The 24,344-nt window shown below is 38.5% G+C and overlaps 1 protein-coding gene across 5 annotated transcripts in view; it reads left to right on the top strand.

The window, feature by feature from the left end:
- The window catches only part of WASF3 (WASP family member 3), a 123,740-nt gene extending 109,485 nt beyond the window's left edge, over nt 1-14,255 (top strand). For 3 of the 5 annotated variants that reach the window (XM_081283886.1, XM_081283887.1, XM_081283885.1), the window contains 5 exons: nt 1,141-1,258; nt 6,257-6,432; nt 10,856-11,122; nt 12,422-12,789; nt 13,235-14,255. In XM_081283886.1, coding sequence (XP_081140012.1) covers nt 1,141-1,258; nt 6,257-6,432; nt 10,856-11,122; nt 12,422-12,789; nt 13,235-13,392 — 1,087 coding nt within the window. In that variant the 3' untranslated portion in view covers nt 13,393-14,255. Of the gene's footprint in view, nt 1-1,140; nt 1,259-6,256; nt 6,433-9,853; nt 10,021-10,855; nt 11,123-12,421; nt 12,790-13,234 lie in introns of all 5 variants that reach the window. The other 2 variants (XM_081283888.1, XM_081283884.1) reach the window with 2 other exon arrangements.
- Nucleotides 14,256-24,344: the final 10,089 nt, after the last annotated feature.

Genomic DNA, 24,344 nt, shown 5'->3' with positions numbered 1-24,344 from the left:
CTAGAAGAAAGGAAGGATGTTAAATAATCCAAGGTTAAAGTATATATAGAAAGAGTTGCACTGGTTTGTTAGTGATCTTCAGACACAGTGACTAGAATAGCCATGGTAGGAATATGGGCCTTAGCATTTTATAGCGAGAAGCCTGCAAGAGATGACGAAGCAGGAACTTTAAGGATAGACGTTTTCCCTTTTTTCTTCCTGTGTTAGCTTTCTTTTCTTGGGCATAAGCTCTTTCCTGTCTATACTCATTTAACTGATTTTGCATCTCAGTACCTTAAATGACTTACTGAAATATTAGTATGAAGTATGAATGTACTGCTTCCTCTTGGGAAGTCTACAGGCCACATGCTTTTTAAAAATGTTAGTGTTATAGAGAGTTTACTTTGCATCATGATTTTTTTGAACATTCCTATTGATTTATATTACACTTTGGATTCATATTGGCTACATTGTTCTTGGTTGCATGATAAGTGAGTAATTTTTTATGAGGCCTTTGAAATATTCCTAAAACCACAGTATTTGAAGAAGTACTTGACACTAAAATGACCACAAGTGAATGAACTTGCTTTGAAAATATATAGTTTATTGCTTTTTTTCCTAGTTACAGTTATATCCCATGAAAATTTTCTTTGCTGATTGAATTTCAGATATTGGGCAACCTGGTTAAGAAGAAGAGACAGCACTTTATAGTTTTTATTCTAATAATATTGAAGCTCAGAGTAGAAGTAAATGTATCTGTATAAGAGTCCATTCATCCCTGCGTATACCTCCTTGTTGGAATAAACAAAATATTTACTGAAATATTAACACTCAGTATTCATGAGCTTCATTTTGATTTTTACAGAGCAATTTTCTATTCTTAATTCTGAGTGTGCAGGAATACTTTTGTTATTCTGGAACAAGTTGCTGTTTGTACATTTTTCCACATTTTTTCAAAAGGAAATTTAGAGAATTAAAAAGTATAGGATAGTTAAGATGTCCTCTGCAAATGTTACAATGCCATGAGTTAAAATTAAATTCACATTAAGATGTCCTCTGCAAATGTTACAATGCCATGAGTTAAAATTAAATTCACATTAACATGCATATGAAAGTATCTAATAATCTTTTTCCCCTTACTTATAATACATTGATTCGTAGAGATGATAAGAAGGATGGGCTGAAGTTCTATACTGATCCTTCCTATTTCTTTGACCTATGGAAAGAAAAAATGCTACAGGATACAGAAGACAAAAGAAAAGAGAAACGGCGTCAAAAGGTAAATAATCCCACTGTGGGAAAGCTGCATATCACTATGGATTTGGGATTCTTGTTTAGAAGTAAGTAAATCACTAAGTGCTTTATTTAAATGGTTGAGTTGTTTGATTTAGTACTCAAGGTTTTTATAGAGGGTAAAGAAGATCCTGACAATTCAATTTAACACAGTCATACTATTTTTCAATAACTACTGATTTATTCTCCAGCACTGGCTTTGCTTTAATAATAGTAGTGACTAAAATTTCAGTTTTCTTGGTAACCATGTTTTATAGCTTCTCTCCTTCTGATCCCTCAATTTTTCATAAAGCAGTCAGCCTTCCATATCAGATACAAGGATGTACTTCTGTCTATTTAACTTTTTTGGTGTCATAAATGTGACACCTTGGTGAAATGTGCGTAGTGGACTGGGAAGCATGTGTAATCTGGGTTCAGGGATGGTATTTACTGAAAATGAGCTTCTGTTTGTGGGTAGCCATAGGCAAGAGAATTGCAAGTCAGAATGTTGAGAAACACCTGCCTTATATGCAGTCATGCAAGCATAATTCTGCTTGCTCAAGTTAAGGAACTTCTGCTTTGAAAATTACCCCTTTGGGGCCCAGAACTCAGACTAAGCCACCTAGAAGAGTACTTCTTTGAGGACAAGATTTTGCTAATATTTTTATATGTAACCTGTGTTTAAAAGTGATGTATAATAAGAATTGTAAAGCATTTCACTGTCATTTATGTTTTAAAAAAATCAATTAAAAAAAGTGACCACCCAGTTTTGTTGACAAATATTACAGTGCATTATTTAGGAGAAACATTTAGCATTCTGTGGATTGGCCTTTAGGTTTTGGCACATTTGTTCAGTTGGAGAAAGAAGAATTTGAGGTTTTAAAACAGGATTTTAAAAAAGAGAAGATATGGAGCTGAGGATGTAGTTCAGTGGTAGAGTGCTTCCCTAGCATGTGGAGGTCTTGGGTACCAGCCCCAGTACTACAAAAGAACAGAGGGAGAGAGCAGGGGGGAAAGGAGGAAAGTAAAGAAACTGGACTCTGGAAAAAGATTCAAAAGCTGTGAATTATTTGAATACTCAATTACAATAAATTTTGCTCATGGCTTAGAAAGATTTAATTGGGAATTTTGAAAGAACTGCTGAAGTTCTTCAAAGTATTCAACCAAAGAATAAATGGAAAAGAAACAAGTATGTGTTTATCTCAATCCCTATACTTTTTGACAGTAACTGGGCAAAACCCTAGGACTTTTGAGAGTACCTTCTTTTAAAACTTTCTGTCCTTTTAAAAGGCAGTTTACCTTCTCAATGATTCTTTGGGGAAGAATATTTAATTTTGTGACCTTTTTATTTTGAAGGGAAAATCATCTTTTATGTATGATTATTGTGTCTTCAAAATCATTTGTCATTTCATTAGTTATTTTTTCTCATTTATATTCCTCAAACACATACAATTCTGATCAAAATTCCTGATTCATTCATTTATGTAATAATTTTTGTTAAATGCTGGGAAAGCAGTGATGGAGAAAACAAGACTGTCACACACCTGGTTTACAACACAGTGAGGATCCCTGGCCTTATGCTGTCATGAGCCTGGAGCTCATACAGAGAGAGAAGTTCAACAGTGTCAATGCCAAAGTGCTTCACAGTGGAATAAAAAGAAAATGAAGCATGGTAGCCTTCATTTCCAAGGACTTTAGACACCAAGTCATGTTCTATTTTCTTTTGACAAACTTGAAGGAAGAAACTAATTTAGAAAATTTGGGAATAAAAACAATCCATTGTTTCTGTATTTCAAGTTTCCTCTATTTTTGATACTTTTAAATCCTAAAAAATTCTGTAAATAAATATGAAGTGTTTTTTTTTTTGAGGGTACCAGGGATTAAACCCAGAGGGGCATTAATACACCCCCAGCCCCCTTTTTAAATTTTTTTTTTATTTTTTATTTTGAGACAGATTCTTGTTAAATTGTTGAAGCTGTCTTTGAACTTGTGATCCTCCTGTCTCAGCCTCTCAGATTGTTGGGATTACAGGCATGCACCACCATTCCTGGCCAAATATGAAGTTGTTTTATTTGTTTGTTTGTTTATACCAGGGATTGAACTCAGGGGTGCTTAACCACCAAGCCACGTCCCCAGCCCTTTTTATTTTTTGTTTTGAGAGAGGGTCTCACTAAGTTGCTGAGTCTGGCTTTGTATTTTGGATCCTCCTGCCTCAGGCTTCAGAGCTACTGGGATTACAAATATGGGCCACCATATCTGTACATAGTTAAACTGCTGCCAAGTATTATAAATACAGAGTTTTGTGGGTGAGATGACAAGTAAGGTGGCAGCATACATGCAGAGGAGTGTCAAGGAAGACCTTTGTAAGGAAGTGTTACTCAAGCTGAGGTCTAAAGAATAGATAGCTTTGCAGAGTAAGGGTATGGGTGAGGCATAGATAGTATGGAGGGGCAGAGGGCAGATGAGGCCAGTGTATTTTAGAATCAAGGGACCTGCTAGGCAGAAATAAGAGTATCCTGGAGTAGGGAACAGGATTTTATTGTAGGCCAGTGTTGTTAATATTTGTGGTTGATTCTTGTGTGAGTGTGTATGTTTGTGTGTGTCCATCTTGCATGCATCTTAGGTAGAATTTAAGACATTTGAAGAAAGTAACATACTTAATTCCTGAATATTTCAGCATATATCTCTTAAAAAATAAGAGTAATAGTTATTAATTATTTTAACACAGTGGTTCCTCATTGGAATAACATTGAACCCCCCCCCCCACACACACATACTTTTTATTTTAATATGTAGACAATATATGCTGGCTATAAAATGCTCAACTAGCACTGAAGGAAATAAAGGCATTCCCTTTCCTGAGAGGAGCTAACTACTGTTTACAGTTTGGTGTGCATTTTTCAAATCTTGTAAGCACATATAAATACATGCATACACATTTAATACTATTCTGTATACATAAAATTGTGCTACATGATTTGTACACACCACTGACATTGTTAAAAATGTACTTTATTCTCAATAGTTGTGTAGTATTATGAAATATAAATGCTCTATCAGTTATTGACTCATTATTATATTAACAAATGTAAAAAGTTTCTAAATTGTTGCTTTAATTTAAAAATACTGCAGTGAGTAATCCAGTATCCATGTGCAGGTATTTCTTTAAATTTGTAGAAGTCAAATTGATGTTAATGAAAAGAATGTTAGTTTTGAGATTTGAAAGATGCTATCATATTGCCCCTGACCCTTAAAAGACAGAAGAACTAGTTTGTACTAACAGGTCCCCAGTCCCAAATACTATTTTGTCGAATGAGCGCCCATTCCCTATCACCTATAGTATACATCTTTTCATATTCTTCTTTGCCATTTCTGTATCTTCTGTGAAATTCATGTGTATATACTATGCCACTACATTGCCAAAATTTTTTGGTCCCCCCCCATCCCCCTCCCAGGGATTGAACTCAGGGGTGCTCAACCACTGAGCCACACCTCTGGCCCTTTTTACTTTTTGTTTTGAGACAGGATCTCACTAAGTTGCTGAGGCTAGCTTTGAACTTAGGATCCTTGAATAACACTAAAAATAACCCAGTTCTCTAACTTGAGCCACCTGCCATCATCTAACTTCAGCCACCTTAGTAGCTTTCTAACTCATGCTCCTGTATTTCTTTTTAATCTGTTCTCCACAATGTAGAGGTCTTTTCAAATGCCTCCTCAAGTCAGCCCCTGCCTTCTCGTTTTTTGGAGATTTCAGTTTAGCTTCTTTTTTTTTTTCTCCTAATGCAGTGCTCTCACTCCTCCTCAGTGGCCTCTTTTGCTGTGCAGTGGCCCATGATGTCTGTAGAATTAATGTCTACTCATGCTGCAAATCTGATCCCTAAGTCCCAGCAGGACACCTCCTGTCTTTCAGACTAGAAGGTGTTAGAGATATATGTACATATATTTAAACATATAAATACCTGTATATATCAAAATATAAGTATGTAAATATAAAATATGTATATGTAATATGCATTTTATATAAAATACGTTTTAAAAATATACATACATTTATATTTTATCATATTTTATAATGATACATTTATTTGTGTCATCTTGTAGGCTTTCTTGCTGGACTGCAAGCTCCTTGAGAGCAGAGACCCTTATTGTTCTTTCTTTCTTTGCCATTTGTGTCAGTCGAGCCTGGCCCAGTGCCTGGGATGCAGTAAGCTCTAGAAGCTCATTCTTAAAGCATGGATTTGATCATTTAGCCAGTATTTATTGAGTGTGTACTCATTATGTTGAGGTCCCTAAGAGGGAAGCATAGGAGGTAAGAGCACATAGTTCTTGTCCTTAAAGATCATATAATCTTATGAGGGAAGCAGCAGGAACTCATAGATATATCCATAGAAGTAACTGTCCTCGCCACTTGAAGAAGGACCTGCGTAGGACTTAAGTGTTTATTCAGTACATTTTGCTGTCAGGTAGGGATTGAGCAAGAATGACTCTATGGGCAGGTAAGTTTTTATTTTGTTTTGTGTTAAGCTAGTTTCAGTGTTAAATATTCTATATTAATCTTTTAGGAATTGGGAATAGAAAATTCTGAATTGTTTTCTTTGAAAGATAATTGCATGTTAACAATCTAAGCGAACTTGTTTAGTTGTGGGAAGTGATTTTTCTGAAGGGTATTGCCAGTATTTTATGTGTGTGGTACATTTAAAACAGGCTACCAGCCTAGTGAAGTGCACATTCTTTACCAAAAATCATAGTAAGCAACTCTAGCAGTTGTAGCACAGTAACATTTTTTTAAAATTTAGATTAAAGAACTAAGTCTCAGTTACTTTCTGTTGAGTCTGTTGGGAACAAGTATGATGCTTTAGAATTTTCTTAACAGTAGGGTAATCAAAATGTGAATGTCTCTTGTGTGTGCGCCAAGCTTTTTTCCTATGCATTGTAACTGCATTTAACCTGCTGTTTTCCTTTCCCTTCTGTCTTGGCATGCTTTCTTTCTTTTCCTGGACGTCAGGAGCAAAAGCGTATAGATGGCACCACCCGTGAGGTGAAAAAGGTTAGAAAAGCCAGAAACAGGCGCCAGGAGTGGAATATGATGGCATATGACAAAGAGCTTAGACCCGACAACAGGTTGTCTCAGAGTGTGCACCACGGAGCATCTTCCGAGGGATCTCTGTCCCCAGACACTAGGTGTGTGTGTGTCACAGCCCCCTACCCCATGCTTGGGGCCACTGTATGCTACCTGGTTTTGTTACAATTGGAAATATACCAGCAGTTTGGGGTTTATATGACCCACAATATGTTTCAGAACTCTCCTTAAAACTTACTTATGTATATTTTGATTATTATTACCTTAAGGCAGTATTAATTTAAATTGGGTTGCTTTATTTGATTTTTAAAAAAATCTCTTTGATTTAAACTTACTCTTCAGTTAATCTAGAGATAGTTAACATTAATTCAAAATTTGGAGTAACTGCCAATGACTTCAATTTTACTTTAATAATTACTTAGTCCTTTATTTTTGGCTTTGAGTTTTGAATTTCCTTTGGTAACTTGTTATCTAAAACTGATCAGCAAGTGGTAATTGCTGTGACTCAGGAATACCTTCTTGAGCATTTTGATAATCCTCTGGAAGAATGATGAAGAAAAAATGATTTCTTACTTTAGATAACTAATTTTGTATATTCTAATTTCAGGAGAAAATTTCTGGTGGAGTTTATTTTAAAATTTTAGTGATTAAGAACAAATGTTTCTTTCAGGTGTGAATTAGTAGGTCACATTTGTCACAAAAGGGAGTCATTGGAAGAGATGATAAAAACTGATTAGCCAATTTTAACCTTCTGACTTAATTTCTTCCTTCTGGTTTTGTTAAGTTGTAGTTTTCCATTTGCATAGACTCTCAAAGTCATCAACATTTAAAGTTTTGAATAGAAAATTCTTATGTGATTCAGGAATATATCAAAAAACAGCAGTAACCTGGATCTTGTGTTTTATCTGTGTCCTTTTTCTTCTTCTTTTTATCTTTGTGGCTTGTCTTAGCAGACTTTAACATGTAGAAGGTGCTAACTGAATATTTGCTGCCGAGATTTATTTGGTAGATAGAGTGGCGTAAATATTCCTACTGAAGTAGATCTGTGTTTCATTGGTAGGATGTGAGGAAAGATTGAGGTCCCCCTCTTCTCTCCCCCTCCCCCTCCCTCTCCCTCTCTTTCTCTCTCTCTCTCCCCTGTTTTTGGTCCTGGGAATTAAACCCAGTACCAAATCATTTAGATGAGCCCTTTTTTATATATTTTATTTTGAGAAATGAAGTCGCTTAAGCCCACATTAAGTTGCTGAATCTGGCTTTGAACTTGAGATCCTCCTGCCTCAGCTTCCTAAGTCTTCGGGGACTATAGGCATGTAGCTTTTACGGCTGACATCTATTAAATATTAGAGAATTGTTGGAGCTTTCACTGACTTCTAGCCCTATATTTAAATATTTATGTGTTTATTTCTGTCAAAAGTTAAAATGATGCTATAGTTCTGCTTCTAGTTCTTTGGGGTAGGGAAGAATATGTGAATTTAATATCTCCCATTGATGTCAGTTTGCATTTTTCTTTTCCCAAATAATACAGTTGTTATTATTTATTCATGAAGAATTAATACTTTGTTTTTTCCCACATATAATCTTTTTTAACAGATGCAAATAGAAAACTGATGAATTTTTTTAAAATTCTCAGTTGATTGATTGATACTCATTCTAGCATCTGAGATGAGATTATTCCAAAGATTATTATTCTTTGTTGGGCACAAAGCTGATTGTTATTTGAATTATTTAGTATCTGCCTTTGTATTTGTGTTTCTTAGATAAGTCTTCATTTCTCTTATTTTTCAAAAAGCAAATAGAATTGTTCATTTTATTTCTTCAGAATTTCGTTTTGTCTCATACTATTTCCCATGGCCTCTCACTTTTTGTATACATTATTTACTAAGAGATAAATAAGTTATATAATTCATCATTGAACTTGGAATATATCTCTTAAATTAATTTTAAAAGTTTTATATTTTTATTTTACTGAGTGTTAAACTTTTTCCTTATTATGAAATGAGATACACTAATTATACCTGGAAATTTTGGAAAAGATATTAAAATTATAAATAAACATAATTCCTCAGCCATAAAAAACACTGTTTCCATTTTGGTGTGTCTCTCCTTAGTCTTCTTTTGTCCTGGTGCATATTTTTTTTTCTTTTACAAAATTGGAATCACCATTTTTTAACTTTTAAAAAATGATATTTTATGTCTTAAGTGTTATTTAGAAACATGACTTTTTAATGGCTGTATCCTCATCAGTGTATTAAGATATTAAGTTTCATGATGTGTATGAGCCATTAATGTAACTGATATACTTTAGCCTAGTTCACATAAGCTGATCTTAAGTTTTTGCCCTCTCTCTGAACATTGTCAGACATGTTTTATTTCTAAGTATGAATTTAAGATATGAGCATTGATGAAATGCTTGCACTCCTGATAACCAGCTTTCTTTCCTTTCTTTCAGTGTACTCAGGAAGCATTACACCTCCATGTGTAACATCCTTGTTTTCTCTCATCAATTCTGGGCCCTGTTATTGGTGCTCTGACCCTGTGTACCTTAAAAACCCTGGAAATTTATTGAATTTTCCCACCATGCTGGACTGACTTCTTCCTGTTTCTTTATTGTCTTCACCCATCAGTTTTCTTTTCTGCAGCAGATGGTTACTGATGATCAGAGAGCTTCAGGACCACCCGACTCACCTCCACATTGACATCATAGCTCCTAGCCGACTTCCACCTTCCCACCTGAGTTAGTCTCCTATTCCTCCAGGCTACTATCATCTCCCTGTTCCCTGATCTTTCACTCTTCAGCTGACCAATCCCTTCTGCTCCTCTCATCTTGTCCTTGCAGTAGCCATTCTTCACCGAAGTCCTGCCCTGTAGAAATCTTCTGCTCTCATTTCTCCTTCAAACATTTGTTTCTTCTGCTTTTATGTCTGTCCATCTGGTTAACCCCCTTTTCTTGGCTTCATTTGGCTCTACGTTGCAAAACAACTTTACCAGAATAGCACTTTCAATTATGCCACAACATTTACAATTTCTTGCCATGCATCTCATAAGAAGCACTTACACTCCATTTTTTTTTTTTTTTCTGGATGACTATTTCCTTTAAAAAAAAAATGGTGCACATAGTCACTGACACAGTTCCTTAGCATGAATCATCAATGACCCCAGAATTTTAGGTATTTATGTTTTTTAAATGTACTAAGTCTAAATATAGGCCAGATTCCTCTCCCATTAAAAATATTTTTAATGCATTTGCTTGAAGTTTGCAGAGTTCAGAAGACATCCTCACGTGCACACCATAATCTAGAATTCATACTGCAATTAAGGAAGGAAAATGAGTTGTTGGTTATTATTATACCGCAATTAGGGAAGGAAAGCTGGGGCAGACTTTTTGATTTAGCAAGTTTTTCTATGCCACACAGAATTCCAGTTAGCAGAAGCTTCTGTCTAAAATCCTAGAGATGGAAATTCAGCTTGTATCGTCTTCCCTCTTTCCTTCACATTCCCAATGTGTTTGCCTGTTTCCTTCAGAGAGAGAAACACAAGCTGAATCCTAACAGGAACCAGCAAGTACATGTGAGAAAAGTCAGAACAAGAAAAGAAGAGTGGGAGAGAAGGAAAATGGGCATTGAATTTATGAGTGACGCAAGGAAACTGGAACAGGCAGGGAGCACGAAAGAGGACAGGATGCCCAGAGGGTTTGTCATTTTCTTTCTTTGGATTCCCAGTTTCAGGCCACCCCCTGCTTCAGTGTCATGAGAGGATGTGCAGTCCCTACTCACACGTGTCCAGTAACCCAGGCCAGGAGTGTGTGACTGTTACTAATGCCTGTGGCCAAGCTGCTGCCATACATTCAAGTCCATCCTCTCCTTCTGGGGCTTAGCCAGCATCCAGCACCTGGCATTTTTCTGAACTCTTCTCACTAATATGTGATTTCCATTTTCAGAGTTTTACACGGGACTATGTGTTCAAAGAAAGCAAGAAGGCCTTTCCATAGTGTACCACATTGCTTCTTTCTCTTTGGGTTAAATAATTGCTTCTGTTATGAAAAACATGGTTCACTCTGTTACATTCTGCATTTCTCTTTCTGTTCTTATTGTTAATATTTACCCAGTTCACCTGCCATTTTGTATTTTCTAATTATATACTGCCAGTTTCATTGCCACCGAAATCCTGTCTGAGATGCTGTTTCTAAATGAAATGAGATTCATCTTGTAGTCTTGTCTCTTAGAAAAGAAGTACATGAAATACTGTGAAAATGAGGCTCTGCTGGTTCCTGCTTGCTGGTCTGTCTGACTTATTCACTTCAAAGCTGTGAATCTGAATCCATGTAACACTGGGGCTTGCCGCTAAGATAGTAATTATGTTGTTGCTTGGAAGCTCTCATGGGACTAGACCTAGTTGATAGTTAAAGAAATAAATTTCTGATTTCTGTGCCTTGGCAATGTTGTTATTCATATATATGCTTCTGCCTGATAAGGGAAATGTTTTAAACAATTTAAATTTCTTTCATTCCTTTTTCTCCAATGTCAGATCCCATGCATCAGATGTTACAGATTACTCTTATCCGGCTACACCCAACCATTCTCTGCATCCCCAGCCGGTCACCCCTTCCTACACTGCTGGTGATGCACCATCACATGGGGCTGCAAACCAGGCCCCTGAACACGAGTACCGGCCCCCCTCTGCCTCGGTGAGGCACATGGCCCTAAACAGACCTCAGCAGCCTCCACCACCACCACCACCCCAGGCCCCAGAGGGGTCCCAGGCCTCTGCACCAATGGCTCCAGCAGATTATGGGTAAATCAGTATTCCTTGTACTTTAGTTGCTACTTGTTTTTGCATTTGAATCTTAATGTATTGTGGAAGAATTTTAACCTCGATATTTTAGATACCAGAATATAGTCAAGACTAATTGGATGTAGACACTTCAGTGGTGTCCTACTCTGTTAAATAAAGTAGGTGTGCTACTGACCCTACCTTATTACAGCTAAATTCCAGGTTGACAGCTGTGTTCCTGTATATGTGTTCTCTTTGCATACATACTTACATGTGTTTGAAAGGATCTTTAAATCAGGCGTTGATAAAGGATGACATGCTGTTTTGTGAAACTGTTCAAATACTCAAATTTCGCTACAGGTCCTGGGTGAACCATAGAGAATGCTTATCACGGATGACTGAATCCTGTAACATCACTTCTCACACTTGGCTCTATAAACTTTCTTGACCTCTGGGCCCTTAGATTGTTCTTCCCCCAGGCCCTCTCCTTTTCTGTCTGGGTTAGAATTCTAATACCTCTTTAAAAAGATCTTCCTTTTCACATGTTCATCAAATCAAGCTCCCTCCTTGACTTTAATAGGGTTTCTTTAGCTCTGTTTTTATCTTAGCCCTCAGAGTCAGTACCCAGAGAAGTTGAATATATGCTTCTGTAATGTGTGTTCTTTACGCAGAGCACTGGTGTCACTTTCTAAATGTATGTTTTCAGCCCTCAAAGGGGAGACCACACAGACTTGGCTATTCTTTTTGTGCCCTGGTGGAACCAGGATTCCCAGAGTGCTGCTTTCAGGCACAGAGAGGGCCTGTGGTCCAGTTGACTGGGAAAACCCTTGACTGAGCAGAAATCAGCTGATTTCTTGGCTTAGAACTTTTCAAAGCCTTTGACACGCTACTGGGTGCTGTGGTCCCAGGGCTTCCATGGAACTGGGCTAGAGAATATAGGATTTTCCTCATCTGGTTGGCCACGCAGCCCTCAGGTGACAAGTTTCTAAGCCCTTTGAGATGCCCAGGATGAAGGATGTCATTGCTCTTCTGCAGCAACTACATTATTTTAGTATTCACAGAAGTTGCTTTCCTCTTCAATGATTGTGTGTTTGTGTGTGTATGTGTGTGTGTTTCAATAAGTCTTGCATTCATCATAATGAATAAGGTAGGACTGTAAAATGACAGAACCACAGAGTGGGCATGTGCATTCTGCAGTGACTGAAGTCTGGCTGGTAGGGGGCATTGTGTCTGGGGGAACTTCTTTGATTAGGCATATTAGAACTCGGGGACATGGCCCTTTATTGTTACATTGGTGACTCTGTTTCATCTCTTTATTAGGATGCTCCCGGCACAGATAATTGAGTATTACAACCCTTCAGGACCACCTCCTCCTCCACCTCCACCCATGATTCCTTCAGCACAAACTGCTTTTGTCAGCCCTCTCCAGATCCCCATGCAGCCCTCCTTTCCTGCATCAGCTGGTTCCACATATGCAGCTCCTCCTCATCCGCCCTCAGCTGGGCTCCTCATCACAGCACCACCGCCTCCAGGTCCACCACCTCCCCCACCAGGCCCTCCTGGCCCCGGCTCTTCTCTTTCATCCTCCCCAATGCATGGCCCCCCTGTAGCTGAGGCAAAGCGTCCTGAGCCTGCACAGCCCCCGATAAGTGATGCTCGAAGTGACCTCCTTGCTGCCATCAGGATGGGTAAGTGGAGCACCCCACATACACAGCGTTCCTTATAGAGAGATTTCTTTAGGTCTCTAGCAAACTTCAACCTTGTTGCCTTCAAATGATAGCTCTACACATTAAATGATTTTTTGGAGTCAAAGGATGCTTGTTTGAATTTTTTTTAATATTAGGAGTTGTTTTGTAGTTGTCAGGTGTGCATATCATGATAAAGAATTGAGAAGAGACTAGTGGCAGGCATATGAAACAGTGTGGCTCTAGAACTTTCCATTGAGGTGTTCATGTGCACCTTAGTCACAACTAATCTTCTTAAAATGGACTTTGCACACTCTTTTCTCCCCTCAAATTTCTAAAACCTTTTGTCCTTAAACTTAGAAAAACCAAGTCCAGTAGCCCTGTTCAGTTTTCTTTCCTTTTGGAGCGTCAGAACATTTTAATTCTCACCCCTATGTCGTGTCTCTAGGAATTCAGCTGAAAAAGGTGCAGGAGCAACGTGAGCAAGAGGCCAAGCGGGAGCCTGTTGGAAACGACGTGGCCACAATCCTGTCCAGACGCATTGCTGTAGAGTACAGCGACTCCGATGACGACTCTGAGTTTGACGAGAACGACTGGTCTGACTAAGGCCATACAGGGACGGTGGCAGGTGGACCACCAGTACAGTGTGTGTGGAAGTTCACTGGGGATTTCAGATGGTTTCAGCACCCAAATAGTGATATTATAATCCTGTAGCTTAGCACCTTTTGTATTAATAATGTGATATTGCTTCTGCACATCCAAAATTTCTGGGTTTTTTCAGTATTTACTGTGTAATACTTAAGTGCCACTAAATATAGCACATCGTGCTGCACACAAGGAGATATGCTGTAACTATTGCATTGTTCTGAAAACAGCATCTTGCTTCCCTCTTAGCCATGAAAATATTTACTTTACCCTTATTGATCATTAAGATTCTGTAGACTTGCTGTGTGTCTGTGAGCTGCCTGGTGTTAGGTCTTGGCAAGATTAATGACTGTGTCAAGAGTGATGTCTTCCAATCAGTAAGTGACACTATTTTGCCTTTTTTTTTTTTTTTTTTCATTTTTACTATGTGTTTCAGAAGAAGTTGGTTGTAGAGGGAAAGGTCTAACAACAGGAGAATCAAATGTTTCTGCATTCAGTTTCTTGATTTGGTAGCTACTGAGTGAATTCAAATGTTCTACTGAATAATTTCATTGCCTTTTCATGCACTTGTCAAATGTGAAATTGGAAGGGCCCTTTTCAGGCTGGTTTCCTATGGATATTCACTTAATAAATGCTTGTTGGTGATTTTTGTATGAAGTTTCAGCAGCTCAGTTGTAATGCAAATGAACACAAGGTCCTTTTCCCTTTTAGGGACATTGGGTTCACACTTAAAATATTGGCTAGCCCTGATGGCTTGGGCACCAGGCAGCCAGAACAGCTGTGAGCCATCTAGGAGTATAGCCCCCAGCTAGACAGAGCTACCACATGTGGTCCTGCGTGCAAAGGCAACCCACTCCATTTGGTCAGAATATTAAAAGCTTACATTTAAGTGAAAAATAGTGACAGCTATTTACTTCTCACGGTGCTGTGGCAGATTGGGGGTTAGCCCCATGCAGGGCCTTTGCCCTGTCCTAGAAGCACACAGTTCTCTTCTTTCATATTGTTGTTAGCACATTAAATTTTAAAAAATGTACCTCACAAGATTACCTTGATTTGATCCCTAGTGGTGGCAAAGCACCTTGCTTTCACCTCCACTCACCCTATTCCCCTTTCCACATGGTGATCCCATAGACCTGGCTCAGGCATACTACCAGGGAGACTCAAGAATGACAGCTTCTACTTGGTAATTCTAGATAAGGACAAATGCTTGTTTAGAATAAATAATTGTCCCAGGCTTGGGTTGTAGATATGAAAAATATGCTAAGGTCCTTCACTTGCTGTGGAGTTGTGCCTATCTGCAGTACTTCCAATAGGTTGCAGGTGCTAGGAACTCAGCTCCAACAAAGGAAAGAATCTTGAGCTGCGGCTGAGATGTGTGAGTTGATGGGAGAATGTTGTAACAAATGATTTTTGTTCATGAATTCTGGGGAAATAAGCCAGCTGCCCACATCACCCTGTGTCTTTGTGTGGATACCTCTTAACTTGGGGCAGCTGTTGTATGATGCCTGCCTGCACACTGGGTTTTGGTCACATAGATTTTGAAACTGCAAAGTCTCGTGTCTATACCCACTTTCCAAGGCTCTCCTTTGGCTATGCATTCAAGTCCTCTCTGCTGCACAGCTGCTTGGGGTGTGCCTCCGGAGCAGGCCCTACCTGGCTGTCACTATGATTTTTTTTTAATATTAGTAACTATTAGTGAATTTCTAAATTTCTCTTTTTTCCAATGCAGAGACCTACTGTGTTGGCATTACTCTTGGTACTTTTACCAGTTTTAGTCTTATTTTGTGTTTATTGTAATAGTTTGCCTTCATTGTTACTGTTGGGTTAGGAGTATTCTGTATAATCAGAAACCTGGATTTAGCAATGCTTCTTTGTTTTCTGGCCGTTCTCCTCTCTGGATGGAGGGAGCACCATCAGCTACTATTCACTTCAGAATTTCTTCTATTTATATCCTACTACAATAAAATTAGTGGCACTTTATTCATAAATATTCATGAGCCTATTAATTACTAGTTGTCTTCCTGTAGTTTAAATAAAAAAGTTATTTTTAATTTGTTTTTATGACTAGTGAGAAAGCTTTTGCCCTCTTGTGTTCTATTACCTATAAGAGAATGGAAAATGACTAAAATCCAGTCTAGATTATTTTAGAGTATCTTCAACAAATCTGGTTTGGTCTAAATTTAAATCTTCTAATATGGTATTCCCTACAAAGAACAAAGTGAAGAGTTTGAATTTTCCATTTCCATTTTTAAAAAGTATTTACCAAAACAAATGGAGAAAATCATTTAACAGTATATTTTATTTCTATAAATTTTACATTTTAAATTATAGTTATAATTTTAAGATTATTTTAAATTCTCCCCAGTTGTATTGCTCCATGTGTGTTAAGTTGAATATCTCATAAGCATTTTCCTCATGGCACAGACTCAGGCAGACAGGATGGAAAGATGCCCGAATCCACATGTCACTGCACAAGCATGATGTGGCTGAACAGCAGGCAAATGATTTTTGCATTGTTAGCCCCAAACCATAAGATTTGGTACACTTCTGATTTTCTTTACATAGGATCCTATTAGAAAATTAATGTTTTCATTTCAGTAAATTTTTAGCACATCGAAATCTTTTATGAGCACCAAGTGGCTAGGTTGTAAAATTTTTGTAATGATTTGCGACTAAAATACATGATACATTTTAATCCATTACAGACTAGTGGGAATGTATCAGCCAGAGTAGCAAGTAATTTTTGTTTTATGAAGCAGAGTATCTGTCATCTTGCAGTATTACCAATGCTGTTGTAAATTGAATTTAAAGTGGTATTAAAAAGATCCTGTCAAACAATTTTTATCTGTTTGTATATCTTACTATAGATTATGTACAAGTAACATCTAAATAAAATTACACTTTTAACCCTACAAAGTTCTGTTGTATGTTTGACTCTTAGGAGGAAGTTGGAAGTTGTATAAGATATTTATGTAGCATGTTCATTATCAGATAACAGAAGATTCTACAATGATTCCACTTAAATTTCTGCATAATTTTTGTGTGACTGTAAGTCCAGATTGAATTCTGTGAGTACTACAAGGAAGCACTAGTATAGTTAGAAGAAGCCATTCTGGGAACAGAAGCAACATGATCAGACGTTAAAGGCTGGGGCAACGAGGGTCTTGGCCACATTTGGTCTGATGATAATAATGACTAGTACTCTGTAGTATCCATTGCTTGTGAATATTCATTGTTTACCCCTTAAAATCTTTTAAGATGGGCATTCTATTTCACATATGAGAAAACTAGGGGACCATGCATGATATGAAACTCAACCTGGGGAAGGAATTTCATGTTGGGAGTAATGAGAATCCAGATTGGGTAGGTATGTTTTGTCTTGTTAGGAAAGACAGACTGGAACTTAATTCTTTGTAACAACTGCCTTGGACTGATGATGCAAGCAGTAGATATGTTTGCCCTAACACGTCACATGATATTGTTAGTTCTTTGTGTAACCTCCCACCAGACTGTGTGCTTTGTGTCATCCTTATTTGTCTTGCATCTGAGAGCCCCAGCACAGTGCCCAGTTAACTAGGCAATGAGCAACTCCTTGTTAAGTGATAAGATAATGGATGGATTTCCAAGTTACTTTTTAAACAAAAGGTAAATTGTGTGCAAATTTTAAGAACATGGAGTATTTTACCACATACCTCGTATATCCTCTCTGTATTGGGACTTGTTATTTGACATGACTTTCTCTCTATTTGGGTGTATGGCCCATCAGACCGAGCTCAGTGAAGAAGGCAGAGAACTCTGATTTATTCTGTTCTGTTTATTGCATGCAGTGCCTGGCATTCAATATTAACAAATATTTTTTGAATAATTGTCATTTCTAGAACAAAATCAAAGGCTTCAACAAATATTTGAGGGACTAATAGGAGTTGAAATGCATGAATCTGTAAAAGCACTCAGAAGAGTGCCTGACATCTAGCACACTCAGTGAATGGGAGCTGTTACTATCATCTGCAGGTCCCTTGCTGGGGAAGAGTGAGCAGGCCAGTCCCTGCCTTTGTGGAGCTTCTTGTCTCATGAGAAGCATAGTCACAAAATTGTGAATGCTCCCTGACTTACAGTGAGGTTATATGCCAGTAAACCCATCATAAATTGAAAATGTCTTAAGTTGAAAATGCATTAATACATCCAAACTACTGCACGTCCCAGTTTAGCAACACAGCATACTATAGGCTATCAGTTCTTGCCTGCTGTGATTGCAAGGCAGGCCAGAAGCTGCAGTCACTGCCATGGCCAGCATCAAGAGAGGGAATTGGACTACATATTACTAGCCTGGGAAAAGATCCAAATACAAATTTTTAACGATGATGATTTCTACTTAATGAGGATTGTTTTTGCACCAACATAAGGTTAAATAAAAAAATCTTAAGTTGAAGTATATCATAAGGACATTCCATATTGCCAAATAAATAATGTCGATCACTTTACATGTACTCTAATTGGGAGTGAGGTAGAAAGTGGACGAAGTCTAGTCTGTGGACCATGGAAGCTAAGACTTAAGAATGAGCAGAAGTTAGGGGCAAAGAGAAGGGAAAGGAGTTTCTCAATAGAGGGATGGCATTTACTTTCCTTAAGGAGGAAAGGACAATATATGGTGATCATGCAAAAATATTAAAATATGAGTGAGATGGAAGGACCCAGAGGAAGAAGGTACCACAAGAGGGACAGAAACAAGATGGTGGGAACCTCTCCTGCCCCTTAGTTAAGCCAATGAATGCTGCCACAGTAATATGTCTACCATAACTGAAATGTACAGAGAATCTATTTATAGCCTGTTGACTTTTCATTAATCTCAATATCTTGATGCTTTAGACAATACTCATATATAGAAAGGATCTTAGGTATATTGTGTTCATATATTTAGAAGACATCTTAGTGCTAGTCCAGCTGCCTCATATTAAAGATGGGAAAAGGCCCTTGCTTGCATTGCTAGTTGCTCAAAGCTCTTCGGTCTCTTAACTCTTATATTTTCAAACTGGTCCTCCTGTTTCACAGTGGGCCTTCAAGAATTACTTAACATTCTTCTTTACCCAACATTTTATTGTGCAAAAATTGAAACCTACTAGAAGGATGTTCAATAAACTTCCATCTGTTCATATCTATTCATCTCATGGGATTGAACTCAGGACCTTGTGCATGTGAGGCAAGCACTCTACCAACTAAGCAATATCCCCAGCCCTATTCATCTCATTTTTTATGCATTTCAAGGTAACTTACAGTTTGCCCCTGAACACTTCAGTGTACATATTAGATTTTAATGTTTTTATTTAATATGCTTTAGTAGAACATACTTCAGAGTAAAATGAACACATCTTCATATATACCATTCAGTGAATGTTAGCAGTGCATAGTTACATAATGCAAATCGAGATGCACAGTATTACTGTGGCCTCAGCAAACTCCTTTTTTTTTTTTTAAACAGATTTTTTTTTTTAAAGAGAGAGTGAGAGAGAGGGGGACAGAGAGAGAGAGAATTTTAATATTTATTTATTTTTTCTTAATTCTCGGCGGACACAACATCTTTGTTTGTATGTGGTGCTGAGGATCGAACCCGGGCCGCACGCACGCCAGGCGAGCGCCCTACTGCTTGAGCCACATCCCCAGCCCAGCAAACTCCTTCATACCCTTTTGAAGCTGGTTCTACATACATGTTAATGCAGTGGTAATGATTATGATGTGAAATACAGTACTAACAGTGAAATTGCTTGTTGTGTTGGGTGTTATGTTGAGTTTTATAGCAACTAGATTTTTTTTCCCCTGCTATATACTAGCAGTATTGCTCCACATCTATAAATGTGGTTTGTGTGTTTGGGGGGAGGGAGGGCGGGTCTGCTTGAGGTTCACTGAACTGTAATCTGTAAATCAGTGTGTCTTACATAAAATTTAGGAGATATTTGGACATTTTTAATTCAAATTTGTGTCCCATTCTTTCTGTCCTCTCCTTATATTCCTGTTTCATGTTTGTTAAACCTTTTGATATTGGCTCAAGTACTTGAGGCACTTTCAATTTAATTGTTTTCTCTGTGTTCTGCAGATTGGGTAATTTTTATTAATATTTCTTTAGGCTCACTGACTATTATCTACAATTTATTCCTTTTTTTTAATGGTGCTGGGGATTGAACCCAGGGCCTTGTGCATGCAGGGCAAGCTCTCCACCAACTGAACTATATCTCTAGCCCTACAATTTGATCTTAAGCACATCTAGTAAATTTGTTATTTCAAACATTGTTCTTTTTCTACTCTAGGATTTCTTATTGGTTCTTTTTTTTTTTTTAATTCTCTGCTGAGATTTCCTACTTGTTCATTTATTATAAACTTATTTTCCTTTACATCTTTCAGCACAGGCTATCTCTTAAAATTATTGCTTGATAATTCCAACATTTGGTCATTTTTAGGTTCAATATGTTTATTGGTTCTTCTCTTGAGTGCATGCCTAGTAGTTTGGGGCTATATTTAGAATTTAGATGCATTTTAGAGACCCTGGATTCTGTTATATTCCTTTGAAACATGCTCATTTTTCTTTAAGGAAGTCAGTTAACATGGCCAGAATTAAGCACTGACCTCTTTGTCCTTATACACTCTGCTAGGGATAGCAGCAGAAAGTTTTCAAGTACTTTTAGTCTTAAGCTGCTAGGATTTGGCCTTGGAAGAGTTGTACACAGAACTTTTGGATCCCCCCTTATGGTTCTCTTTTCTGAGGTCCTCTATCACTTTATATCTGCTCTAGTCCCTCCATACTTGGTCCTGTTTATTTTTGGTTGTTTGTTTTGTTGTTAGTTTTTAAGCCAGCAAAATGTGGGTTAAGCCAGAAAGACTGAAGATTTTCTATTCAAGCTTAGCCATCCTTCAGTCAAAAAGCAACCCAAATCTGGAAACACACCCAAAGATTTTCCTTCTTCCAAGCATCAACTCCCCTCTAGTGTCTATTTTTACTTCTATTTAATACCACCAATAGTTATGAAGTATATTTTGTTCAGTTTATAACTGTAGAGAGTTGGTTTGGAATAGATTAGACCTCAGTCCCAGAAAGCTCATTTCATATATACTGTATGCAATGTTTACTTTTAAATGTAAATTTTAAAATGCAGGCTGGTGTTGAATACAAATCATAAAAGATAACTAGCAGTTTAATTTTTCTGCCAGGTGCTCTTGTTTCTGCAAGGACCCCAAATAAAGCTTATAAGATCTTAATTAAGTGGTATCCAAGGGTAGCATGGTGAACTGTGAAACACTTGCTGTTTGTATCTCCTTATTTCTGTGAATCAGAATGTTTTCTGATACATGCAAGTAAAACCATGTATGTTAATAATTAGAGAGTTGAGACATTTTTAAAAAGTGTCAGCCTTAACTCTAGTCTCAATTTTTATGTTCACTGAATAATCATTAATATTTTCACTGAGTGCTATAAATTTAGATTCAGGAACATAAGTTATACAAATAAAATACTTCCCTTTTTTTCTTTTTCTTTTCTTTTGAAACTGTTAGGGGATGGAACTCAGAACCATGCATGTTAGGTAGGTGCTCTAGCACTGAGCTACACTACCCTCCCCCCTAAAATACTTAAATTTTCTTATTAGGGTTAATTTGCAAAAAGGGTTCCACTACCTAAAAGCTTGAAAAGAACTATGTGATGTCCTTGCTACATGATTCTTTTAGCTTTAGAGTAGAAAGAATTCACATGGTTACAGCACCTCATACTATATACTTTTGTATTCTGAAAAGAGTGCTAACAGGTGTGTCAAAGCTTGAGATGCTATATTTAATTTGGAATGTATAGGTAACTTGTAGAGGGATCCCAATAGGGACTTCAGTGCTAAAGAGATTTTCCTTCAAAGCATACTCTTCTCCCACTCCCCCTGCCCCATAGCTGACACCTGTAACATATATTTGCCAAACACAATAGGGCTGTCCTGTGAATATTTGCATATGTAGCCTTTTAAGTTCCCTACTGTATTTACCCTGTGCACCTGGGATTTGAATAATTAGCTTCAAATACAGCACTATGATTTGCTAGGGGTGGTAGGTTGATAGATGATTTACCATGAGGAAAAATTAAGAAAATATGCCGGTTGAGAGTGGCACTTACCACAAAGTGACATTTAAAGTATTTAATATTCTAAGATGTGCTTCAGCTGTGCTGGCCTAAAACCAATTCAAATAGAAGCCAAACAGTTTAAGCATATGTTGCATACATGTCCTAAAAGTGTGAATGCCTTTGGCATTACAAGACAGTGCCATTTGTGATGTATGTGACAGTGGCTCAAAATGCACCTTCAACCCTTTGACAATCCAGATACGAGGATCTTGATCATTCACCCTCAGCTCATTTCAAAGACTTGGGCATTGATTTGGTGCAATTTAGTTTTAGTGAGATGTGTGCCGAGGTCTAGGTCAGAAAGTAGCACAGTGAATCACCCTAGACAATTTGCCATCAAGGCCCCTGGATTGTTCCCCATCTGGGGGCACTCATGTTGTTGGCAACCATTCTGTATCAATGCAGTTCACTGTGTTGCATTTGAATGAGGTCACAGCTCTAGCAACCCTGTGTCCCTCTTTTCCCCATTTCTGAGTGGCTCACCATGTCACTCTATAAGCCTCCCTCCACCTGCACATGGATCATTACACAGGCTTCATCCTCACTCTGGCCAGTGGTCCTTATGGTCTCTGCACATCACCATGGCTCCAGCCATCCTTCAACTCTCCTGAGTTATCAGTGTGTGGCTCCATATTCTCTCCTCCCAAGCCTTCCATTTCTATTCTGGTGCAACTTTGGGGGTACAGAAACCCTAGAAAATAACTAAAGGACCAAACCTTCCCTGAAGTGGTTATAATGTTGTGTTTGAGCTGAGATGCTGCTGAATACCAGGGAAGGAGCCAGGTCCTCTTTGCTAAGCTGAAACTTGAGTTTTCTCCAAGGCTGGTTTGCACAACCCCTACATCAAAATTACCTGGGATATGGGTTAAAATGCAGAATTCTGAGCCCCATCTCAAAATTATTAGTCAAAACCTTGCACATGGGACCCTGGCAGTCACAGTGTATCCACTACCCCAGAGTGATACTTATTAGGTGCTCTGAAGTTCAAGAGACTCTGCTGTTCAATAATAGGAGCCCAAGGGTGCCACCAGTGGTGTGACCTGAGATGTGAGTCAGATGACTGATGGTGCCACATGGACTTGGGGCTGGTCCAGCATCCCCACTCCCCCCGGGTCCATCAGACTGTCCAGAGCTCGGCTTCCTGCTTGGTGGAAGACAGGGCCTTCCCCACATGGTTGAGCTAATGACTTGTTCATTTTCACCTTCAGACCTCAGGTGCAGGGGTGCAGAACTGCCATTCTAATGCCACATCTGGTTTTCCAATTTAATACTTTTTCAAAACAACTCATGCTTCTCATATGTTTTGGGTTTTTTTTTTTGTTTTGTTTTTTATTTTGGGTTTTTTTTGTTTGTTTTGTTTTTGATGAGTCTTGGCTTCACAAAACACATGGGAGAGTTCATTGTCCTTTTCTTAATTAATTTTGTGCAGCTATTACGAGATACCCGAGATGGGGTATTTATCATGAACAGAAAATGTACTGGCTTACAGTTTTAGGCGCCACAAAGTCCAACATCAGAGTGCAGACATTTGGTGAAGACCTACTTGCTGCATCATCCCATGGTGGAAGGCAGAAGGACAAAGGGATGATGAGAGATTTAAAAAGGGCCTGAACTTTTTGTTTATTATCTTTTGTAAGAAACCAGCTCCTAAAATTAATGAGATCACTGCCATTATGGATAACAGCAATAATCCATTCATTCTGCCCTCATAGCTTACTCACCTCAACACTATTCTATTCGAGATTACATTTCCAACACAAGCTCTGTGGGGAATACATTTCAAACCATAGCAGACCTGGAACAGATCATTTAGGAAGTCATTTCATCTCTGGTCATCCTACCTGGGGAAAAGAGTTGTGACCTTTGCCCAAGGGCTGGGCCCATCAGTGTCAATCACTGGATGGGTCTTCCCTAACTGGATCATTATTCTCTACTTTATTTCTGTCACTGTGGTTCTTGCAGCAGAAATATTGGCTGGTGTGCCTCAGACAGACAGTTGCAAGTCAGTACCATTTTCCAGTCTCCCAGGGCTTCTCTCATGAACTCCCTGACCACAACACTCTTACGCCTTCTTTGTCTTCTATCCTGGCCCATATTTCCTTCCCCCTGACTTCTTCCCTCTTCTATTCATTTCATGGATCTCCCTCCCCATGCAGTCAGCTCCCGACTGCATGAAAGTTCCCTCTTGCAGCAAGCCATGGAGATGGGAGAGGCAATGAATAACAGTGGCAGGAACTCCAGCCCTTGGCCCCTACTGGGACAGCAGCATCAAAGGACACATTAAATGAAACAGAGGCCTGCATTGATTTTCTCTGGGTCAGGCATTTCACAAAGATGCTTTTGTTGGGGGCTGGCTATGGTCTGACACACTGAGCAGGGCGGTGGAAAGGGGAGTTTTTCTCTCCTTCAAGTGCAATCAGACTGTTCCTGACCCTGCTTCCCTGGGCACCAACTGAAAGGTACTGAAGGGGCCCGACCCAGGGATTGGCTTTCCCATTCAGCTCATTGATTTAAAATGGGAAATGGAATCATTGTTCTTGATTATCTGCCCTCTGCTAAGACAAATGGCAGAGACTCATTTACACCCTGATGGGCCCTCGACCTCGCTCTGAAAAAGGCCCTCATCTGTTTCACCCTGGTGGCCCAGGATGTTACAGGGAGTTGGTGGCCAAGCAGACTGAAGCTAGAGCCTGCCCCCTCCCCATCTCCTGCTGGACTCATTCCCAGCCATGTGCTGAAAGGGAGCAGCCTGTTTGTTCTGAGG

The sequence above is a fragment of the Spermophilus citellus genome, assembly GCF_964194105.1.
Source record: "Spermophilus citellus genome assembly, chromosome: 1".
Lineage (NCBI taxonomy): Eukaryota > Metazoa > Chordata > Mammalia > Rodentia > Sciuridae > Spermophilus > Spermophilus citellus.
The sequence above is the reverse complement of the archived record's forward strand: the minus strand, read 5'-3'. Positions and strand labels throughout refer to the sequence as shown.